The 17,387-nt window shown below is 41.4% G+C and overlaps 3 protein-coding genes across 3 annotated transcripts; 1 reads left to right on the top strand and 2 right to left on the bottom strand.

The window, feature by feature from the left end:
* Positions 1-1,545: 1,545 nt before the first annotated feature.
* pigf (phosphatidylinositol glycan anchor biosynthesis, class F) lies at positions 1,546-5,482 on the bottom strand. Its single transcript, XM_050060027.1, has 5 exons — positions 5,097-5,482; positions 3,881-3,972; positions 3,550-3,666; positions 3,327-3,435; positions 1,546-1,897 (listed from the first exon to the last, which is right to left on the bottom strand). Exons 1-5 carry the CDS (start codon positions 5,322-5,324, stop codon positions 1,784-1,786), a joined length of 660 nt encoding a protein of 219 aa, XP_049915984.1. The 5' UTR covers positions 5,325-5,482; the 3' UTR covers positions 1,546-1,783.
* Positions 5,483-7,099: 1,617 nt separating this feature from the next.
* On the top strand, positions 7,100-11,256 carry cript (cysteine-rich PDZ-binding protein). The gene is made up of 5 exons (XM_050060029.1): positions 7,100-7,255; positions 7,456-7,521; positions 8,326-8,380; positions 8,595-8,698; positions 10,791-11,256. Exons 1-5 carry the CDS (start codon positions 7,240-7,242, stop codon positions 10,853-10,855), a joined length of 306 nt encoding a protein of 101 aa, XP_049915986.1. The 5' UTR covers positions 7,100-7,239; the 3' UTR covers positions 10,856-11,256.
* A 964-nt stretch (positions 11,257-12,220) lies between these two features.
* gch2 (GTP cyclohydrolase 2) lies at positions 12,221-16,623 on the bottom strand. Its single transcript, XM_050060026.1, has 6 exons — positions 16,166-16,623; positions 15,022-15,131; positions 14,791-14,846; positions 14,224-14,255; positions 14,012-14,096; positions 12,221-12,949 (listed from the first exon to the last, which is right to left on the bottom strand). The coding sequence occupies exons 1-6, from the start codon at positions 16,455-16,457 to the stop codon at positions 12,820-12,822; spliced, it is 705 nt and encodes a 234-aa protein (XP_049915983.1). The 5' UTR covers positions 16,458-16,623; the 3' UTR covers positions 12,221-12,819.
* Between the last annotated feature and the right edge of the window lie 764 nt (positions 16,624-17,387).

A 17,387-nucleotide genomic window follows, 5' to 3' on the forward strand; every position in this document is an offset into this window, starting at 1 on the left:
GGGCCGCAACTGGAGCTGAGTACACAAACAAAGCAACTCCATCCAGATTCCTGTCCTCGACGTACATCGAGTGCACTCATGAGAACACCTCAAGGGACAAAAATGAGACACTCCAAAAAAAAAAAAGAAGAGAAAAAACAAAACCCACCAGATGTGACATACCCAGTGCGGTGACACATATGAGTCATCATGGAGGTTGGCAGGGAAATCAGTTAGATCACACCCTTTGTTCTCCGAGGGCTCTGCCGGCCACTTCCTTTGCTCTCCACAGGTAATAACATATCAGGAGGTGGAAAGTAGAAAAAAAAGCACAGGGTAATGGAGGGAACAGCATGTGGTGATATTGAGTTTCATCACAGAGATGGATGGAGGGATTGAGGGATGAAAAAGGTGTGCTGATTGGTGTCATAAGTGTATCTGGGCTACTTAAAAGGCTTTGAAACTCCCTCTCTTCTTTTATGGGTTTTGAAAATGCATTTCCCCCTCTTTCTCTCCTTTTCCTTCAGGCTATTTTTCTCAGCTTTCCCTGGCAACTACGTTACGCAAGAGTTCAAACACGGGGCGAGCGGGCGGCTCTGCCCCTGGCTCTGTGCTGAAACTGTCCAACGATCCCACTCACACTGCAAAGATGACTGACATTTCTTTTTTCCCCCCTCCTTGTAATTACCTAAGTTGTATTCTATCAGAAGAGTCTAGACTGCGCAAACATCCTTCATTTACTCCACAATTTGACACCATGATGCAGAAAATGTAAGTTATTGTGCTTACTGGGCTGCGAGGGGAGAACCAGGGATGTGGGCGACATGAAAGGAGGAAAATTAATGTCCCTAAAATGAGAGTGAATCAATATGGGTGCCCGAGGATGTGAACAAGCTGGAATGAGAACGGGAGCTTGAGAGGGAGGACGGTGTTGAAATAGAGTTGGAGCAAGATTAATGGCTGTTTAAAAAGGAACAGTATTCATCAGTAGTCAGCTCGCAGGTGCAGAACGGCGCCTGTGTGAGTGTGTGTGTGTGCGTGCGAGGATGGGAGTACACTCTGCAGAGTTTACACTTTTTTAACTTTCTAACTTTCCCCAACAACTCCATCAATAAATGACCACCCAACCATGATACTGATTACTTTGTATTACTTTGCAAATTAGTGTGAGGTTTGATTTCTTGCCTTCATTTAAACTCTCTGCACCCACACACACACACACACACACACACACAATTCAGGTGGTGATCCAACAGCACCACCTACAGGTTTTAGCATTTATAGACTCAATTATTAAAAAGAAAAGCAGCAAATATTCACACATTTGAGAAGCTGAATCCATTAAATGTTTTTTTTTTAAAATGAAAAATACTGTGCTGTACTTGGACATTTTAATGTTTTGTGTGCAAAAATCTTAATTTGTAAAGTAAGAAAAGTGTGGTGAAGTGAAACGTTGTAGAGTAGAAGTTTAAAGTGGTGTGGGAGGAAAACACTCATGGAAAGTGCCTCAAATTTGTACTAAGGAGTAATTGTACTGAATGAAAACCTGACCCTTTATTCAAAAAATTCCAAGAAAGAAGCAATACTTTATTCATGTCAAAAATCTTCAGGAACATATTCAGCCTTCAAGGGTACAAAATAATATTGCTTATACCATCATGTTTTATTACAAAATCATCTTTCCTACAGGTGGCAAACAGAGTGAATGTTCCCAATAAATAATCAGTATAAAGTTAAAGGAAAACAGCAGGAATATGAGACATGTCCCCGTGGTCACAAACACACAAACGTACACGTCTGTCCATCACTTGCACTTGTATGTGAGCTGTTTGCGGTGATAGTGGATCCACGCGGGAGCTGCAACGAGTCCGGTCAGGAAGCCGATCGTGGCGCCGAGGCTGCAGGAAACAGGCCAAACCTACAAGAGGAAGAGCGCGTGAGTCTGATCGTTCACGTTAATGAAGTGTGAGCTTGGATTTATAGTTGTGAGGCAGACCCTATGCTAAACACTAGTTGGTGGCGGAGGTTTCTGTGAAGTGCTGTAAAGTTTAGTTGATTCAAAACACATATTAAACAAACATTAAACATGGCTTAATAGAGACAGTTTCAAACACAAGTACACAAATCAGCTTCACTATAACTCGCAGCATTCACAGACAAACACTTGACTTTATCTGGACACATTTTCCCCACAAATACAACATGCTAACGTTATTAGCACAAGCCTATGGCATTTTACATTGTATAAATTAGCCTAGCAGCTAGCGGACTTTTTCCTCCTCTCATATGAAGCCAGGGACAACAGCAACATTTAACAAAGGTAACAGTACATAATCCAGCTCCATTACAACTCACAAGGTTCACTGACAAAACAACTGTCTTATACTAAACACGTTTTCCAAACAAATACAACATGCTAACGTTATTAGCACAAGCCTATGGCATTTTACATTGTATAAATTAGCCTAGCAACAAGCGGAGATTTCCTCTGCTCATATGAAGCCAGGATAAATCACACACAAGACTTAAAATGCTATTTTTGTGGAGGCTTTATTGTCTTCACAATTTATTGTTTCTTATCTGTGAAATTAAAGTAAATAAAAGCTTTGTTTCCACTGAGGGAAATGGTTTCAGCTCAATGTGGGCTCCATGTCGATGAATATATTCCGCATTATAACTTGTGTTTGAAATTGTCTCTATTAAGCCATGTTTAATGTGTGTTTTGAATCAACTAAACTTTACAGCACTTCACAGTAATTGCAGAGTGACACAGACACACCAACACACAAGTATAAATGCTCACAACGGCGTAGGGTCTGCCGCACAAGTATAAATCCTGCTTAACTGTTTGACAGGGTCATAGTTTGTCCCCACCATGTCTCCACTTGTAATGTAAAGAAGAACTTGTAAATCCAACAGTACAACGGTGTCATTCGGAGTTATGCTCCAATTACAACTGTCTCCCTCTGAACTCCCTTTACAATGAGAACATTAATCTTTTTCCTTTTTGTCATTTAAAAGACTTGAATTGAATAAAACATTTAATGGTTACTGCTTTAAATCCTAATCTCAGACTTATGGAGGTTGTATTTAATACTGTTGGATGATGGAAACAACGGGCTTCTTGTTAACAGAGGAAACTGAGGTGAAACTGAGCCGTACGCCAGGGGACATCAAACAGAAAAAATACTCCTATTATTTTAAACATTGTACACAAGTTATAGAAACTCATAATTAGGGACATGCTTTTATCATGTTGTGCACGTACTGTGATTTTAAAAAGCAGTAAAGGCATAAATATGTCTTTTTATATATTGTGAGAGGATTTCCTCTGTGTGTGTGCTGACCTGCCATGGCCTGTCCCAGTCCAGAGGAATAGGAAAGGCTCCCACCCAGGCTCCTACCACTGTGCAGGCCACTGTAATCTGCAGACAGGTGTCCCACACGGACATCGCTCTGGAGACAGAGACAGAGCAACAACAGTTAGTACACTCAATTTAGAGACATGGGAGAAGCACGTGAAACATAACAACAGAAGGACAAGGAGCAGGGGGAAAAGAAAAGGCTCACCCATGTCGGCTGAACACTCGTATCCAGGCCTGGACGTTGGGGCCGAGGACACAGAGGCACCTCAGCGTGGTGAGAGAGGTCAGCAGCACAGAGAGGGAGAACGTCTCTACGGCCGACCTGAAACACACAGGAGAAATGTGAGGCTCGCAGTATGGCTGATACAAGCAGAAACTGCGTCGATACAGCGGAGCAAAGAAAGCAGGACCTCTTAGGAGTGGATAATTACAGGATATAGAACCTAATGCAATCTCAAAAACGGGCAACAGCTCCACCTTTACTGTTTTATCTCTCCAGTATACAAACATACTGTAGAGGTACAGCAGCTACTCACTCAATCAGCGGGGCTCCATAGAGAACAACCACAGTGTGGAAGAACAGGCACGACAGGAAGAAGTACAGGCAGGACCGAAACAACCGAGACAGCTGCGGAAAGAAACAGGTAAAGGAATAAATCACGTGAAAAGTCCGTGAAAGTTTTAAGAGTGAAAGTCAGAGCCTTTGATACCCAGGTATGAACGTCTCTCGGGCCCGAAAAGTTCACTCCCTTGAGAAATGGTCTTAGCCGTTGGCGATATGGCCCTAAAATAACATCATGGTATTACAGGGATACAGGGATTACATATCTCATCTGGCCTGGGAACACCTTAGGGTCCCTCAGGAGGAGCTGGAAAGTGTTGCTCAGCCTCCTGCCCTGCGACCCAGTGGATGGATCCTCTGGTGATTCCCACCCCTACTATACAGGTATTCCAATTTAAAAACAGGTATACTTTTACATATTTCTTTTATTTTTTACACTCCCAATTGTACATTTTCCTGTTTTATATCATGTCTCTTGACTTTTGCACTGTAAGCCTACGTGGCAGTTAAACTGTTTGTGTTTCTGACTTGAATAAACTTGCCTTGTGAGGCCCTTTTTGAGGGGGCTGACCCCAACAAGCTACTTTATAATGCTACTTTCACATTAATGCATCAGTATTAACAATGTGATAATGCAATATATGATAATATCAGTAGTAACAGGGTGGAAATGAACTGTGTGGGCTGTTGAGTGAAGCAAAAAGAGCAGCCACTTCCATATTTTATCAGCATTTGGCCTGTGGGTGGCGCTAATATCCAGCTCTGGGAAATAATGTCGTTACTGCAGTCGGTACTTTTACTGTTCAGACTTAAAGTACATATTGCTGATTGTACTTCTCTACCTTCATTTGTGCTTTTTCTTCTTGAATGCAGGACTTTTAGTCCAGTCAATCTAAATAAAAAATGGGCCCAACCTGGGAGAAATTCCAATCGTAATGTTTCAGTAATGTCCTAATACCCTGCTGCTGCATCATATATTAAAGGTACACCTATACGCCATAATGGCCCCAGTCCTATAAGTATATAGTGGTATACTTTTAATATTTTATTTGGATGTCCCAAGAGATCACAAAAACCCTCTACTTATTACTATAGCAATTTTCCCTGAGTCAAACCACAGATTAACCGGACTACTTTACTCGCGGCTTCCGTATTTTAGTTGAACAGTCGCAATGAACATAAATCAGCACCTTGTATCCCACTGTGTGCTTCTTGGTGGGCGGTGTGATGCCGAGCAGCCAGAAGACGGCGACACTGACCGCGGTGACCGCCCCGGACACCGAGTAGAGCCACAGCAGGTGAGTGCCGTACACCGAGAAGCCCGGCACGAGCGCCGCAGGTAGGACGGTGGCCATGAACACCGAGGAGGCGATGATGGCGTGAGTGGACGCCATGGCTCTGATTTCATGGTCCCACATGACGGAGAGTGTAACTATCTACAACAGGAGGCTGAAACGATAAACAGAAGTCAAATAAAATACTTAAAAACGTTAATGTAGCAGCGGGTGTTCAGAGTAGGTTGAATCCATGAGTGACCTGCCTTCCGTAAACATGGAGTGACGAAGACTTCCGCTTGGACTTCACAATAAAAGTTCAACAGTATCTTGTCACAAAATGGTGTGTTATTGCTATTGTCAGTGGACATAAACAACGAAATTGAATGTGAAAATGCAAGCTGAGCTCACAATATGACATGAAATAAAACACAATAATATTTCATTTAAAAATACAACATCTTAACGGAAGCGCATTGCATTCACTGAAGAAATTGAAAAGTGACACCTTATCAATTACGAGATCCTGATGATGTACTACAGTAAGCCTTTCGCTAATACCGTAATAACGTTAACGTTATCTGTTTTGTGAAGTGAGTCTACCAAGAAACACAAGGACTGTACTTCCGGTCAGCGTTTTTCAGAATAAAAGCATTATATGTGTAAACTACGAAAAATCGACACATATCGTAATTACGAGATCGTGATGATACGAAATAATTTGTCGATTTTATGTTTATTCGGTGAATGCAGTGCGCTTCCGTACATCTTACACGGTCTTAATAATAATAATAATAATAATAGTAAAAATAATGAAAAGTATAATAATAATAATAATAATAATAATAATAATAAAAAACTTTATAAATCGACACATTATCGCCTAATAAACATTTTTTCGGACATTTTATTAATATTTTTTCAGATATTTTATTCATAATTTGTCGGACATTTTATTATTTCTTCTCAGACATTTTGTTAATAATATTTCTGAAATTTTATTCATAATTTTTCGGACATTTTATTCATAATTTGTTGGACATTTGATTTGTTCTTTCCCGACATTTCATTAATTATATGTCGGACATTTCATGAGTAATATTCGGACATTTTATTAATATTTGGAGAGCCTGCAGTTAGGTAGTCTTGAATATTTTTCGGACATTTTTAAAAATAATTTTCCACATAATTTCTTATTATTTGTGGGACATTTTATTAACAATTTTCGGACATTTTATGAATAATATTATGGGCAGATTTTTAAATACTTTTTCGGATATTATATTAATATATTCGGACATTTAATTAACAATACAATATCTTACCTCGTAATTACGACTTATCTCAATTTGCTTTCGTAGTTGACAGATATAATGCTTTTATTCTGAAAAACGTTGACCGGAAGTATCGTCTTTCTGTCTTTCGGTGGACTCACTTTAGTAATCAGTCAACGTCAACGTTACTACAGTATCAGCAAGAGGCCTTATTACGACATAAGATCCCGTAATTAAGAGATAATGTGCCGATTTCTTTTTTTTTAAAATTTACTCAGTGAATGCAACATGCTTCCATAATATAGCACCTTTCATACAGGAAATGCAGCACATTTTTGCGTGTATGATTATTTCTGGTTTATTTATTTCAGGATTTTTCTTTAATGTAATTAACATATGATGTACCTAATTTGCTGTCAAATACTGTTATATCATGTGCATCTAGGATGTGACCCGTATCACGTATCAAGGGCATAGGCCACTTTCAGTGGACTCTTATTTTGAAAAAGAAGGGCTCTGACCTCAGACGTCAAACCTACCTCTAACCAATCAGAGGAGGGCAGTGAAGTTTTACTGGGACCTTCCGTGATGGACGTCCGTATCAGCCAATGAAGTGTGAGTTCGTCACAGCTTTGACCAATCAATCTCTTGCAAGTACGAGAACGAGGAAGAAGCGACCGGAAGTTTACAAACATCAACTGAGCAAGCTAAGATTTAGCCAATATTTGTATCTCTATTTTGACCAACCGTTGAAAAATATCGGTTTAAAAAAACACAGGGGAAAGATGGTTTGCGAAAAGTGTACGTATCATCCTGTTAAATCTTTTCTATCTTTAAATATAACCTATATTTGTGCCGTGTATGAGGGTTGAAGATTGTTTCAAAGCTAACGCTATGTGAATGCTAACTGCACTCGTTAGCTACTGACCTGACTCTACGACTTTATTTCTTCAATGAGTTTGTTACTGTCTCTACAAATGTTGTGTTACTTATTATTTCAGGCGAGAAGAAGCTCGGTAAAGTCATCACACCTGACACCTGGAAGGATGGAGCACGGAACACAACAGGTAAACCGAGGACACAGATTCACTGGAAATATGTTTTTAATCTGTTAATATTGCCACTGCACATAGCTCATATATGTATGTATGTATGGCTACATTGGGAGCAAGCTAATCATAAGCATAATGGCGGAGAGTCAAAGCCAACTTGTCCTTAGCTCTCCACGATACAAATCAAGATGTAAATTACTGAGACGCCATCTTTTCCTGGCCACTTTGAATATGCTCCCTGATGTGAACCTTTTTAGCCTTCAGGCCAGGAGGGAGATGATTCAGTTCTACAGATGCAAATGAAGAAATGTGTTTTTGTTCCACATTCTTTAAAAGAACAAATATAAAATGAACTACCTCTTGTTTGTTCAGTGGGTGACAAGGAATACCTCAGATATTCAGCTTATTTTTTGATCAAGAGTTCAGATTTCCACGGGCACAAGAGTAAACACACCCAAATACAGTTTGTGACAAGCATATACACAAAATCGCAAAGAGTACAAGTGATATGTTGTTTATCTCTGTAAATGTGTATTCATCTACTAAGATAGTCAAATAGGACACGAGCTTGAACTTGGGTTCATATCACCAGTGTACTTGAGGTGTCACTAATGTCATTTACAGTGGCTTGTGAAAGTGTTCACCCCTCTTGGCGTTCTCTATTTTGTTGCCTTACAGTTTTTAAAAGGAATTTTTTTTTAGATTAAATAACACATCTTCAGTACTGTTTTGGATTTCTCTTTTTCTTTTAATTGTCACATACTATGATGTCGTGTTACTCTGATGATGATGTTTAACTGAGCTCCTTCTCTCACTCAGAGGGTGGTGGCCGTAAGCTAAATGAAAACAAGATCCTGACTTCCAAGAAAGCCAGGTGAGTAGCTCACTAAAGTCCGACTTTAAATCACCATCATCTGTGTTTTTTGTTTACAAGAAGTCACACAAACATAGTTTTTATCGGCTCAGTCTGATTGTTGCACATTAACATTATGCACGTACATTTTTCCCCTAGACCTGTGTTGCTAGCATGGCTAAAACACACATTGGTGCATCTCTAATCATGTATCTGTAATGCATCTCCCTCGCAGGTTTGACCCATACAGCAAGACGGGCTTTGCTACGTGCAGGATCTGCAAGAGCTCAGTTCATCAGTCTGGATCGCATTACTGCCAGGGCTGTGCATACAAGAAAGGTATGAACACACACATACAGGACTCCATACTGAACAGAAAAAGGTATTGTGTTTGAGATTTCTGAACATGTGAAAAAAAATCCAGGTGGAAAAACGCGATATCTGACCAAGATCAGTGGAAGGGGGTCAAGCTTGAAAAGGGATTCAGCCTTTCTATAGAAATGACTTGATATGGTTTCTGTACTGAGAATACCAACCTGTCCGAACATATTGGTGCCATCTCCTGTAACAAACAGATCACTTTTGAATGGTTGGGTCGCCATTACAAAAAAGAAGTGTTTGCTTGGGGTTTGGCCAGATTTTGAGATATCTTTGTCTGAGAGTTCAGTGTCCGTTAGCCTGTAAAATCCACACACATCACTGTGATCAGGGACTATTTCTTCAGTAGAAAGTAGTTCCAGTGAAAACTGTGTGGACAGGTAAGTTTGTGGATTATCCAGACGAACTGGGGCACTGTTTCTGGAAAGAGATGTTGTCACTGAAGCTACAGTATGTGCATGCTTAAGTGGGATTTATACTTGTGCGGCAGACCCTACATCATAGCCTATGTTCGTGGCCTACGCCATTGTGAGCATTTATACTTGTGTGATGGTGTAAAGTTTAGTTGAGTCAAAACACACATTAAACACACATTAAACATGGCTTAATAGAGACAATTTCAAACACAAGTACACAAATCAACTTCACTCTAACTCGCAGCATTCACAGACAAACACTTGTCTTTATCTGGACACATTTTCCCCACAAATACAACATGCTAACATTATTAGCACAAGCCTATGGCATTTTACATTGTATAAATTAGCCTAGCGGCCAGCAAACTTTTCCTCTGCTCATATGAAGCCAGGATAAATCACACACAAGACTTAAATGCTATTTTTGTGGAGGCTTTATTGTCTTCACAATTTATTGTTTCTTATCTGTGAAATTAAAGTAAATAAAAGCTTTGTTTCCACTGAGGTAAATGGTTTCAGCTTACAGAAATAGACAGGAGGTCTGCGTCGCTGTGAGGTGTAGTTACATTACTGGGGAGGTGCACGTCAGGCTACAGCGTAGGGTATGGCGTCAATTCAATGCAGAAGTATAACTACCGCCTGAGACAGCACTAGATATACGTGAGAAAACAGCTTTGCAGGCCTCCATGCTGGCAGTTAATGCGGCCAGATGCATTATGTTTTCAGGTTTTCCATATAACCATCTGTTTGGCAGTACATCCAACTGTCCCAGTTTTGTGAACAGGATATCTCAAGAACACCTCGAGGGGATTTCTTCAGATTTGGCACAAACATCCACTTGGACTCAACAATTAAGTGCTTAGATTTTGGTGGTCAGAGGTGACTGTGACCTCACAAAACATAATTTTGGCCATAACTCAAGACTTCATACACTAATTACGATAAAATCTCACACAAATGTCTAATAGAATAAAATGATGGAAGGATTAAATTAATTTCCAAAAGGTCAACCTCACGATGACGTCATAATGTTCTGCGAAAAAACACTTTTCTGGCCATTATTAAGTGTAATAACTCAGAAGTGGAGACATTTGGTCAAATAATGGATTGGTGACAATGATCATGAAACTGTGGTGACCGTGTGAGGCATTGTCAACTGTCATGGCTAAATATGACTCTGGACAGACATGGATGTTAACTGTGACTGTTTCGCTGAGGCCTACAACTGAGAGCCAGTAATTCTAGTTATATGTGGATGAGCTCTTTAACATCAGTTCTGAGTAATAGTCATGCATAATGGAGAACATTTGCATACAAAATCAAGAGGTTCAGTCAATTTAACTTAAACTGTTTGACTGTATTTGTATTTGCTGGCAGCAGCTCATCAGTGTCTTACATTCAGCTGCAGAAAATCAGGCCCGATAAAGGCGCAGTGGGCAAACAAGAAGCAGCAAAGACAAATGAATGGCAGGTCCAAGTGCAGCAGAAGATGGCTTCATTCTCAAATGGTTCAACAAACTTCACAATGACTTCAGTGGACTTTAACAAACTGTCCTCAGATAACACACAAGACTCCTCTTTCTTCACTGATATTTTGTTAATTGCTCTTCTGTTTTTCCTCCTTTTTGTGTCTCCAGGAATCTGCGCAATGTGTGGAAAGAAGGTTTTGGACACCAAGAACTACAAGCAGACATCCGTGTGACAATTTCTACGAGTGAATAATGGATGTGAGGATGGGACTGCTGTGATGTTTGTCATCCTTTCGTCACATTTTCAGTATGTTTTTAACCACGTTCTGTAGTAAACAGCTTTGAGTCTTTTGTTTTTCTTCCCACCTTTGTGAAAGACAGAGATTTGGAGCTGGCTTTGCCCTCTTATTACAGAATAATATATAATGCCACTGGACCTATTTTAGTGGCCGTACACAGGGAAGCACTGTTGTATCCAAATACACCACCGGTCATCACCTGTTTCTCTAGTCGAGGCTTCTACATTATTTGTATATTTTAAATTCACTACTTTGCTTTTTGAAAAGCTGATTTCTGTCTGTAATATATCAAGTGTTGCATTTTTTGTGAATTAAACCATTCATGATAAAAGACACTGACTGGACTGTTTTATACCTCTGCCTGAAGCCATGAGGGGGACAGTTTTAGCCTCTTACGCACAGCATACCCATATTTGTCCCGTATGCCTGTAATAATTGGTTTACTCTTACATAATCACATTTGGAAACTGCATGCTGTGCTGTCGAGCGTGACCCCTCCTCCACTGCTGTCGAAGATGAAGGTTATAGTTCACAGGTTGTCTGACGACAGGCTCCTCCTTTTGATATTTAAAGGCCGTGCTCTCCCTCAGGCCTTCACCCACATGTGCACTCGCTTGTTTTTATGTTTCGTTATTGATTTACGCTGTTGTATCACAGCACAAACACACTGCATCGACCTCTGCCTCCACCTAACGCACGTGATACACAGGAGGTATTGTTGGGGTGTAGCAAATAATTGGACGTTCACACCGGTTTAGCTGAGTCACCTGCTGAAGAGAGTGATTAATATTAACAACAGGCTATTCTGGTTACACTGAGCACAGCTATGACTGGTTATATAATTATGGATCCTCTAATTCGCCTGTTACCTTACTGTCCTTTTGCTCATGTTATTCTGTGGTGTGGTACATTCAGGGACATCGGTGAATACTTAAGTTAATAGCTGTTTTGTCATATACAGATTATACAAGGATGGCTGCTGGCTGATAGACACTCACTGGCCACTTTATTAGGTACACCTTGCTAGTACCAGGTTGGAGCCCTTTTGCCTCCAGAACTGCCTTAATTCTTGGTGGCATAGATTCAGCAAGGTGCACCAAATTCTGACCCTACCATCTGAATGTCACAGCAGAAATCCAGACTCATCAGACCAGGCAACGTTTTTCCAATCTTCTATTGTCCAGTTTTGGTGAGCCCGTGTGAATTCTAGCCTCAGTTTCCTGTTGTTAGCTGACTCAAGGTTAACATCGGCTGTTACCTCTCACTGACACTCACAAAAAAAGGTTGACAACTGTCATAATGTTTCGACCATTTTATTTAAGCAAAGAATCTTTACATACGCGCTACAGTGGTTATTAGTAAAACCAAAAATCTATTGTGGACATAATTTATTCTACTCAAGGACTACAGATATAATTTGTATCTTAGAAATATCATACATATATATATTACAAAGACTTTATAAATGCATCTATAAATGACACTGTTGGTTTGATTATTAAAATCAGTGGATTCTAAATAATAAAGTAGTATGTAAGGAGTAAGCACCCATGAAATTCCCATAAAACAAACAAACAAAAAAGTGAAAATCTTACGTACTGACATGTCACAACATTAGGTTTCATACTTCATAACAATAATATTGCCATGTAAGACTGTAAAATATCTACCAAAGGCACCAAGAATGTGAGTCTTACATTTTCCTATAATGTTCACAGTGATGGATTTCTGCAGCAAGACTGATATCTGTCAGGCTTCAGTGTACTGAGGTGAGCTCCAGAGTCGGCTCCTGCATCAAACAGCAATTTGTGTCACCTGCTGTTGGTTTGACCGCGGACCCACTGGTAGAGCTTTCTGTGTGCGACCGTATTCAGAGGCCCTGGAGTGAATGACATGTGTTAGGCGCTCTGTGAGAGAGCCAGGAACTCCTCCCGGGTTTTGGGGTCCTCCAGGTAAACTCCCAACATGGTGCTCGTCACCGTGCGACTGTTCATCTTCTGGACGCCACGCATGACCATGCACATGTGCCTGCAAACAAACACATACACACATGGCATTTGCAGATGCAGCATTTGACGTGCTTTGAGAAAAGTCGTCTCGTCTCACTTTAAGGAAATGTCACCTTTTTACATTTTACCCTTGAGGTAGTAGGGCAGCTTTAAAGGTCCAGTGTGGAGGATTTAGGGGGGTGTATTGGCAGAAATGTTTCCATTGGTGTATAATCACCTGAAAATAAGAATTGTTGTGTTTGTGTTACCTTAGAATGAGCCGCTTGTATCTACATAGGGAGCGGTTCCTCTTCCACAGAAATCGTCATGTTGCACCACCATGTTTCTACAACAGCTAAACCGGACAAACCAAACACTGGCTCCAGACAGGGCCTTTTGTGATTTCTCGTCAGCCATTGTGGTTAAAAATATATGTATAAACCTTTATTTAATCAGGTAAGTGTTGAGATTGGGATCTAATTTTAAAAAGAGACCTGAGTACACAAATAACGACATAAAACAACCAATGTAAAAAGTACAATATATATATTCCCAGTAGAGTGAACCTGAGCCCTGCCCGACTCCAACTGACTTTCTGATTTTTAAGTTCGAACCCGACCCGAGCCTTACGCAGTTTGTTACCTGACAGTTATTGTTACCATGGTTACAGCTTGTCTGTTTTACCGTGATCACACATGGACAGTGACGATCAAAAGGCTGCTGCTATGCACAGTCAAACACGCTGCACTCAATTGGAGTGGAGCCTGTGCTGCGTTCAATAACAAATTCCAGCTCTTGAATAGGCCATAGCACAACACAGCAGCATGTCAAGTGGGCTGAACCCCAACCAAATAAGTTAGCACCCCCTCTGCGATGTGCAGTCCCAGTTTGAATCACCTGGTCTGTTTGTTTTGGTGAGAAAGAGACCTCTGCTGATAATTCGGCTCCCAGTAAAAACCTCCTGGATAATAAGCACAGTAGGAATTCTAACCTGGAGAAGTTTCAGCTGGTTGTAATCTACAGTCCTCACCCCTAGATACAACAAACACTGGACCTTTAAATCACTCAGATGATGGTGGTGTGTGTGTGTCACTGAACTTACGCTGCTTCAATAACCACAGCTACACCTTTTGGCTGCACAGCCTCTAATATTCCCATGGCAATCTGCTTGGTCAGACGCTCCTGAACTGAAAGAAAACAATGGGGACATATATGAACACGATGGTACCAGAGTGCATTCAAATTCTTGGGTAAATTAGAAGAAAACTGCGGCAGTTACATGAAAATCCTATTAATATTGCATAATTTGCTTACCTTGAAGCCTCCGACTGAAGATCTCAACAATCCTGCAGAAACCAGAGCACAAGCAAAAAGTACTGATTAAAGATCGGGCATAATAATGAGTAATCTTTTGATAAACACAGAGTGACATCAGTCCCTGACCCCCGGCCTCTACTCTGGCCATCCAACTGTACAGACCCTTCATCTGTGAATGATTCACCCTACAGAACTCTCTGAATCTGTCGTGGAAGATTCGTCCAAAAAACCCAGTGACTCTATTACTGTTATTCTGGGTTTGTGTGTTCAGAGACGGTGTGATATTTTAGGAAAGGGAGGAAGAAGGAGCCAGACAAAAAGGCTGTGATTATAACGGGTGATTCCCACAGGTCCGAAGGGATTTTCTCATGGCTCGAGAGCGGATAGAGTTCAGACTTGTGACTGTGAGTGTGCTTGATGAGGGGACTAGATGATGGCCACCGGGCTTAGACTTAATCCTCCAGGTCAATGCGCTGGAATAACAGAAGAACGCAGTCACCCAGCTCTAACGCCAGAAACATACAGCCACAGTGGCAGCAGGAGGGTAGTGTGTGTGTGTGTTACCTTGCCAGCTTGCTCAGTCCCACCACTTTTTTGTTGGGAATATACCCAATGTGAACCTGGAACGAGAGGTCAGCCAACGAGAGCAGAGGTCATACAATCAGAGCAAAGGATGGTAAACATTAGTGATTCAAATGCTGAATGAATGGTGATTTATTTGGTTTCAACCCAGAAACACGCCACGTGCATGTCTTACAATAGCCCCCTCACACACCCACACCCACACAGCTTTACCTTGCCAAAAAAGGGCACCAGGTGATGTTCACACAGCGAAAACATGTCTATGTTCTTCACAATCACCATCTCACTGTGGTCTTCATCAAATATGGCGTCGTTCAGGATGTCTGGGGGCACAAACACACGTTTCAAGAAATATCCACTTCGATTATTCACATGGGAGGGCTGGAGCCTATCCCAGCTGACATTGGGCGAGAGGCGGGGTTCACCCTGGACAGGTCACCAGACTATCACAGGGCTGACACATAGAGACAGACAACCATTCACACTCACATTCACACCTACGGACAATTTAGAGTCACCAATTAACCTGCATGTCTTTGGACTGTGGGAGGAAGCTGGAGTACCCGGAGAAAACCCACGTTGACACGGGAGAACATGCAAACTCTGCAAGTGTTTGGCGCTCAAAATTTCCTGAAACCCTTCTTTCATATGCGCCCCCCAAAACATTCAAACAAAACTACGCTCCTGCACAGAAAAACCATAAAATCTCATCACTTGTGAAGCTGGAACAACTTGATTTGGGGCATTACCGCTGTAAATAAACCCCTCCAAATCTAAATCTCTAGTTCATATAATGGTGTTCATATAGCTCTGGTAGTTCCCACGCTAGCTCCAAGTGGATGCTTTAGATCTGGGGAAAACTGCATTTTCCTACTCTGCACCTTGGACATGGAACAATCTTCAAAAAGATCTAAATATTAGAAACACTTACATCCATCAATGAATTTAAGGGCCTCATAAAGAATGTGGTGACAGACGTGCTTGTTTTTGTTGACTATGTTTGAATACTTGTTGTTTTATTGTAGATTTTTGTTGTATTTGTTGCATTTTAATGTGCCCTGATTGGCTGCTCCCTCGGCCAGGTCTCTCTTGTAGAATAGTTTTTCAATCTTAGTGGTTAAATAAAGGTTAAATAAATAAATAAATAAATAGGAGCAAAATCACCTTTGAGGTAAATGCAAACCAATGCAGATATCACCCTACAGATTCCAGCTGTTAAAGGTTAAAACAATATGGTTAAACCGGCATCACAGTGTGCAAGGGTCTCTGTATTTTCGAGAGAAAACTATTAGACTACATTAGATAAATTACACGAGTGCATAAGAAAAAGCCCACAGAGATGAAGCTGTTGACTCACCGTCGATGGTCTCATGGTAGCCTTTGGTGAGGAACTGCATGGCCTTGGCGGCGCGCAGCGGCGTGCGCAACAGCCCCTGCCGGTCCGTGTCCTCCCCGAGCTCCCGGAGGATGCTGGTGTAGGCAGCCTGGAGCACGGGTAAGCGGGAATTGTCCTCGGCCTCTTTGCGGGACGTCTCGTGCTTGCGGCGCGCGGCGGACTTCTTAGCGTCTATGATGAGGTCGCTGAAGCCGTTGTTGCAATGGAACTCCTCCACGGTGTCGCTGACCTTTGCGTTGCAGTGGCTGTTCATGTCGGAGTGCCGTGTGACTCTGGAGGAGGAGGAGGAGGTGGAAAGATGAGTCCTGGAGTGGATAGTCTCTACAGGGCTGGTAGGCTGACCCTGTTCCCGGTGCTCACCCAATTTATAACGCCCAAACCCTGTGCCGCGTGCGCATCATTCGTCAAGGTGCCGCCTATACGTCAAACATTTAGTTTCGTCAGCAGATTAAATGTCATCACCATCAGCAGAAGCCCCCCCCCCCCAACCCATGCAGCAGAGTTCTGCTCATCACTTGACACATACTGTATCATATCCGTCCCCATTCATTAGTTCTGATCATCTCTATTTACTAGAAAGTGGACAGACCTCTCTGCTACAGCAGGCTCATGACTTCACGTGGAGCTCAGACATGATTTGTGTGCAGTTAGGCCTATTCTGTCTTGATCAGTTGTCATAAATACAATCTTACAGCTGCGTGAGAAGCCATACACACACAAGACAAGTTCTGGTAAGTCAAAAACAACACGTGGAAAGCACAGTGCGGTAGATAATTATGGATTATGAATGCAGAAATAAGTCCAAGTGCCAGTCTTGACTCAGAGTGGCTGACACTCTGAGGGTGGAGTTGTGCCACGGGCTGTAAAACAGGTCGTTGGGCCTTTTTCGCATATCCGTGCCCAGGGGCCCAAAGCCATGTGAAAAGCAATGAATCCTCAGTTTGGAAAGTGGCATACGTGCAGAAGAAATTCTCCTGACAAAAAGTCATTACAAATATCTGAAGGACCATATGTCACGATAAAAGTCTCCATATACAGACCCTTTCCAAAAAATTAGAATATCATGGAAAAGTTGTTTCATTTCCATAATTCCATTCAAAAAGTTAAACTTTCATAGATTATAGATTCAGGGCCCACAATTTAAACGATTTCAAGTATTTATTTGTTTATTTTTACATAATTT

Source organism: Epinephelus moara, chromosome 13 (assembly GCF_006386435.1).
Source record: "Epinephelus moara isolate mb chromosome 13, YSFRI_EMoa_1.0, whole genome shotgun sequence".
Classification (NCBI taxonomy): Eukaryota; Metazoa; Chordata; class Actinopteri; order Perciformes; family Serranidae; genus Epinephelus; species Epinephelus moara.

Excerpts from the sequence above, each read along its gene's own strand:
- pigf (XM_050060027.1), bottom strand. The coding sequence starts at position 5,324 with ATGTGGGACCATGAAATCAGAGCCATGGCGTCCACTCACGCCATCATC. Across the intron at positions 3,667-3,880 it reads TATGGAGCCCCGCTGATTGA|GTCGGCCGTAGAGACGTTCT; the intron begins GTGAGTAGCTGC and ends TGTGTGTTTCAG. Across the intron at positions 1,898-3,326 it reads ACTGGGACAGGCCATGGCAG|GTTTGGCCTGTTTCCTGCAG; the intron begins GTCAGCACACAC and ends TTCCTCTTGTAG.
- cript (XM_050060029.1), top strand. Across the intron at positions 7,522-8,325 it reads TGGAGCACGGAACACAACAG|AGGGTGGTGGCCGTAAGCTA; the intron begins GTAAACCGAGGA and ends TCTCTCACTCAG. Across the intron at positions 8,699-10,790 it reads GGGCTGTGCATACAAGAAAG|GAATCTGCGCAATGTGTGGA; the intron begins GTATGAACACAC and ends TTGTGTCTCCAG.
- gch2 (XM_050060026.1), bottom strand. The coding sequence starts at position 16,457 with ATGAACAGCCACTGCAACGCAAAGGTCAGCGACACCGTGGAGGAGTTC. Across the intron at positions 15,132-16,165 it reads CTACCATGAGACCATCGACG|ACATCCTGAACGACGCCATA; the intron begins GTGAGTCAACAG and ends TTGTGCCCCCAG. Across the intron at positions 12,950-14,011 it reads GCTGTGGTTATTGAAGCAGC|GCACATGTGCATGGTCATGC; the intron begins GTAAGTTCAGTG and ends GTTTGTTTGCAG.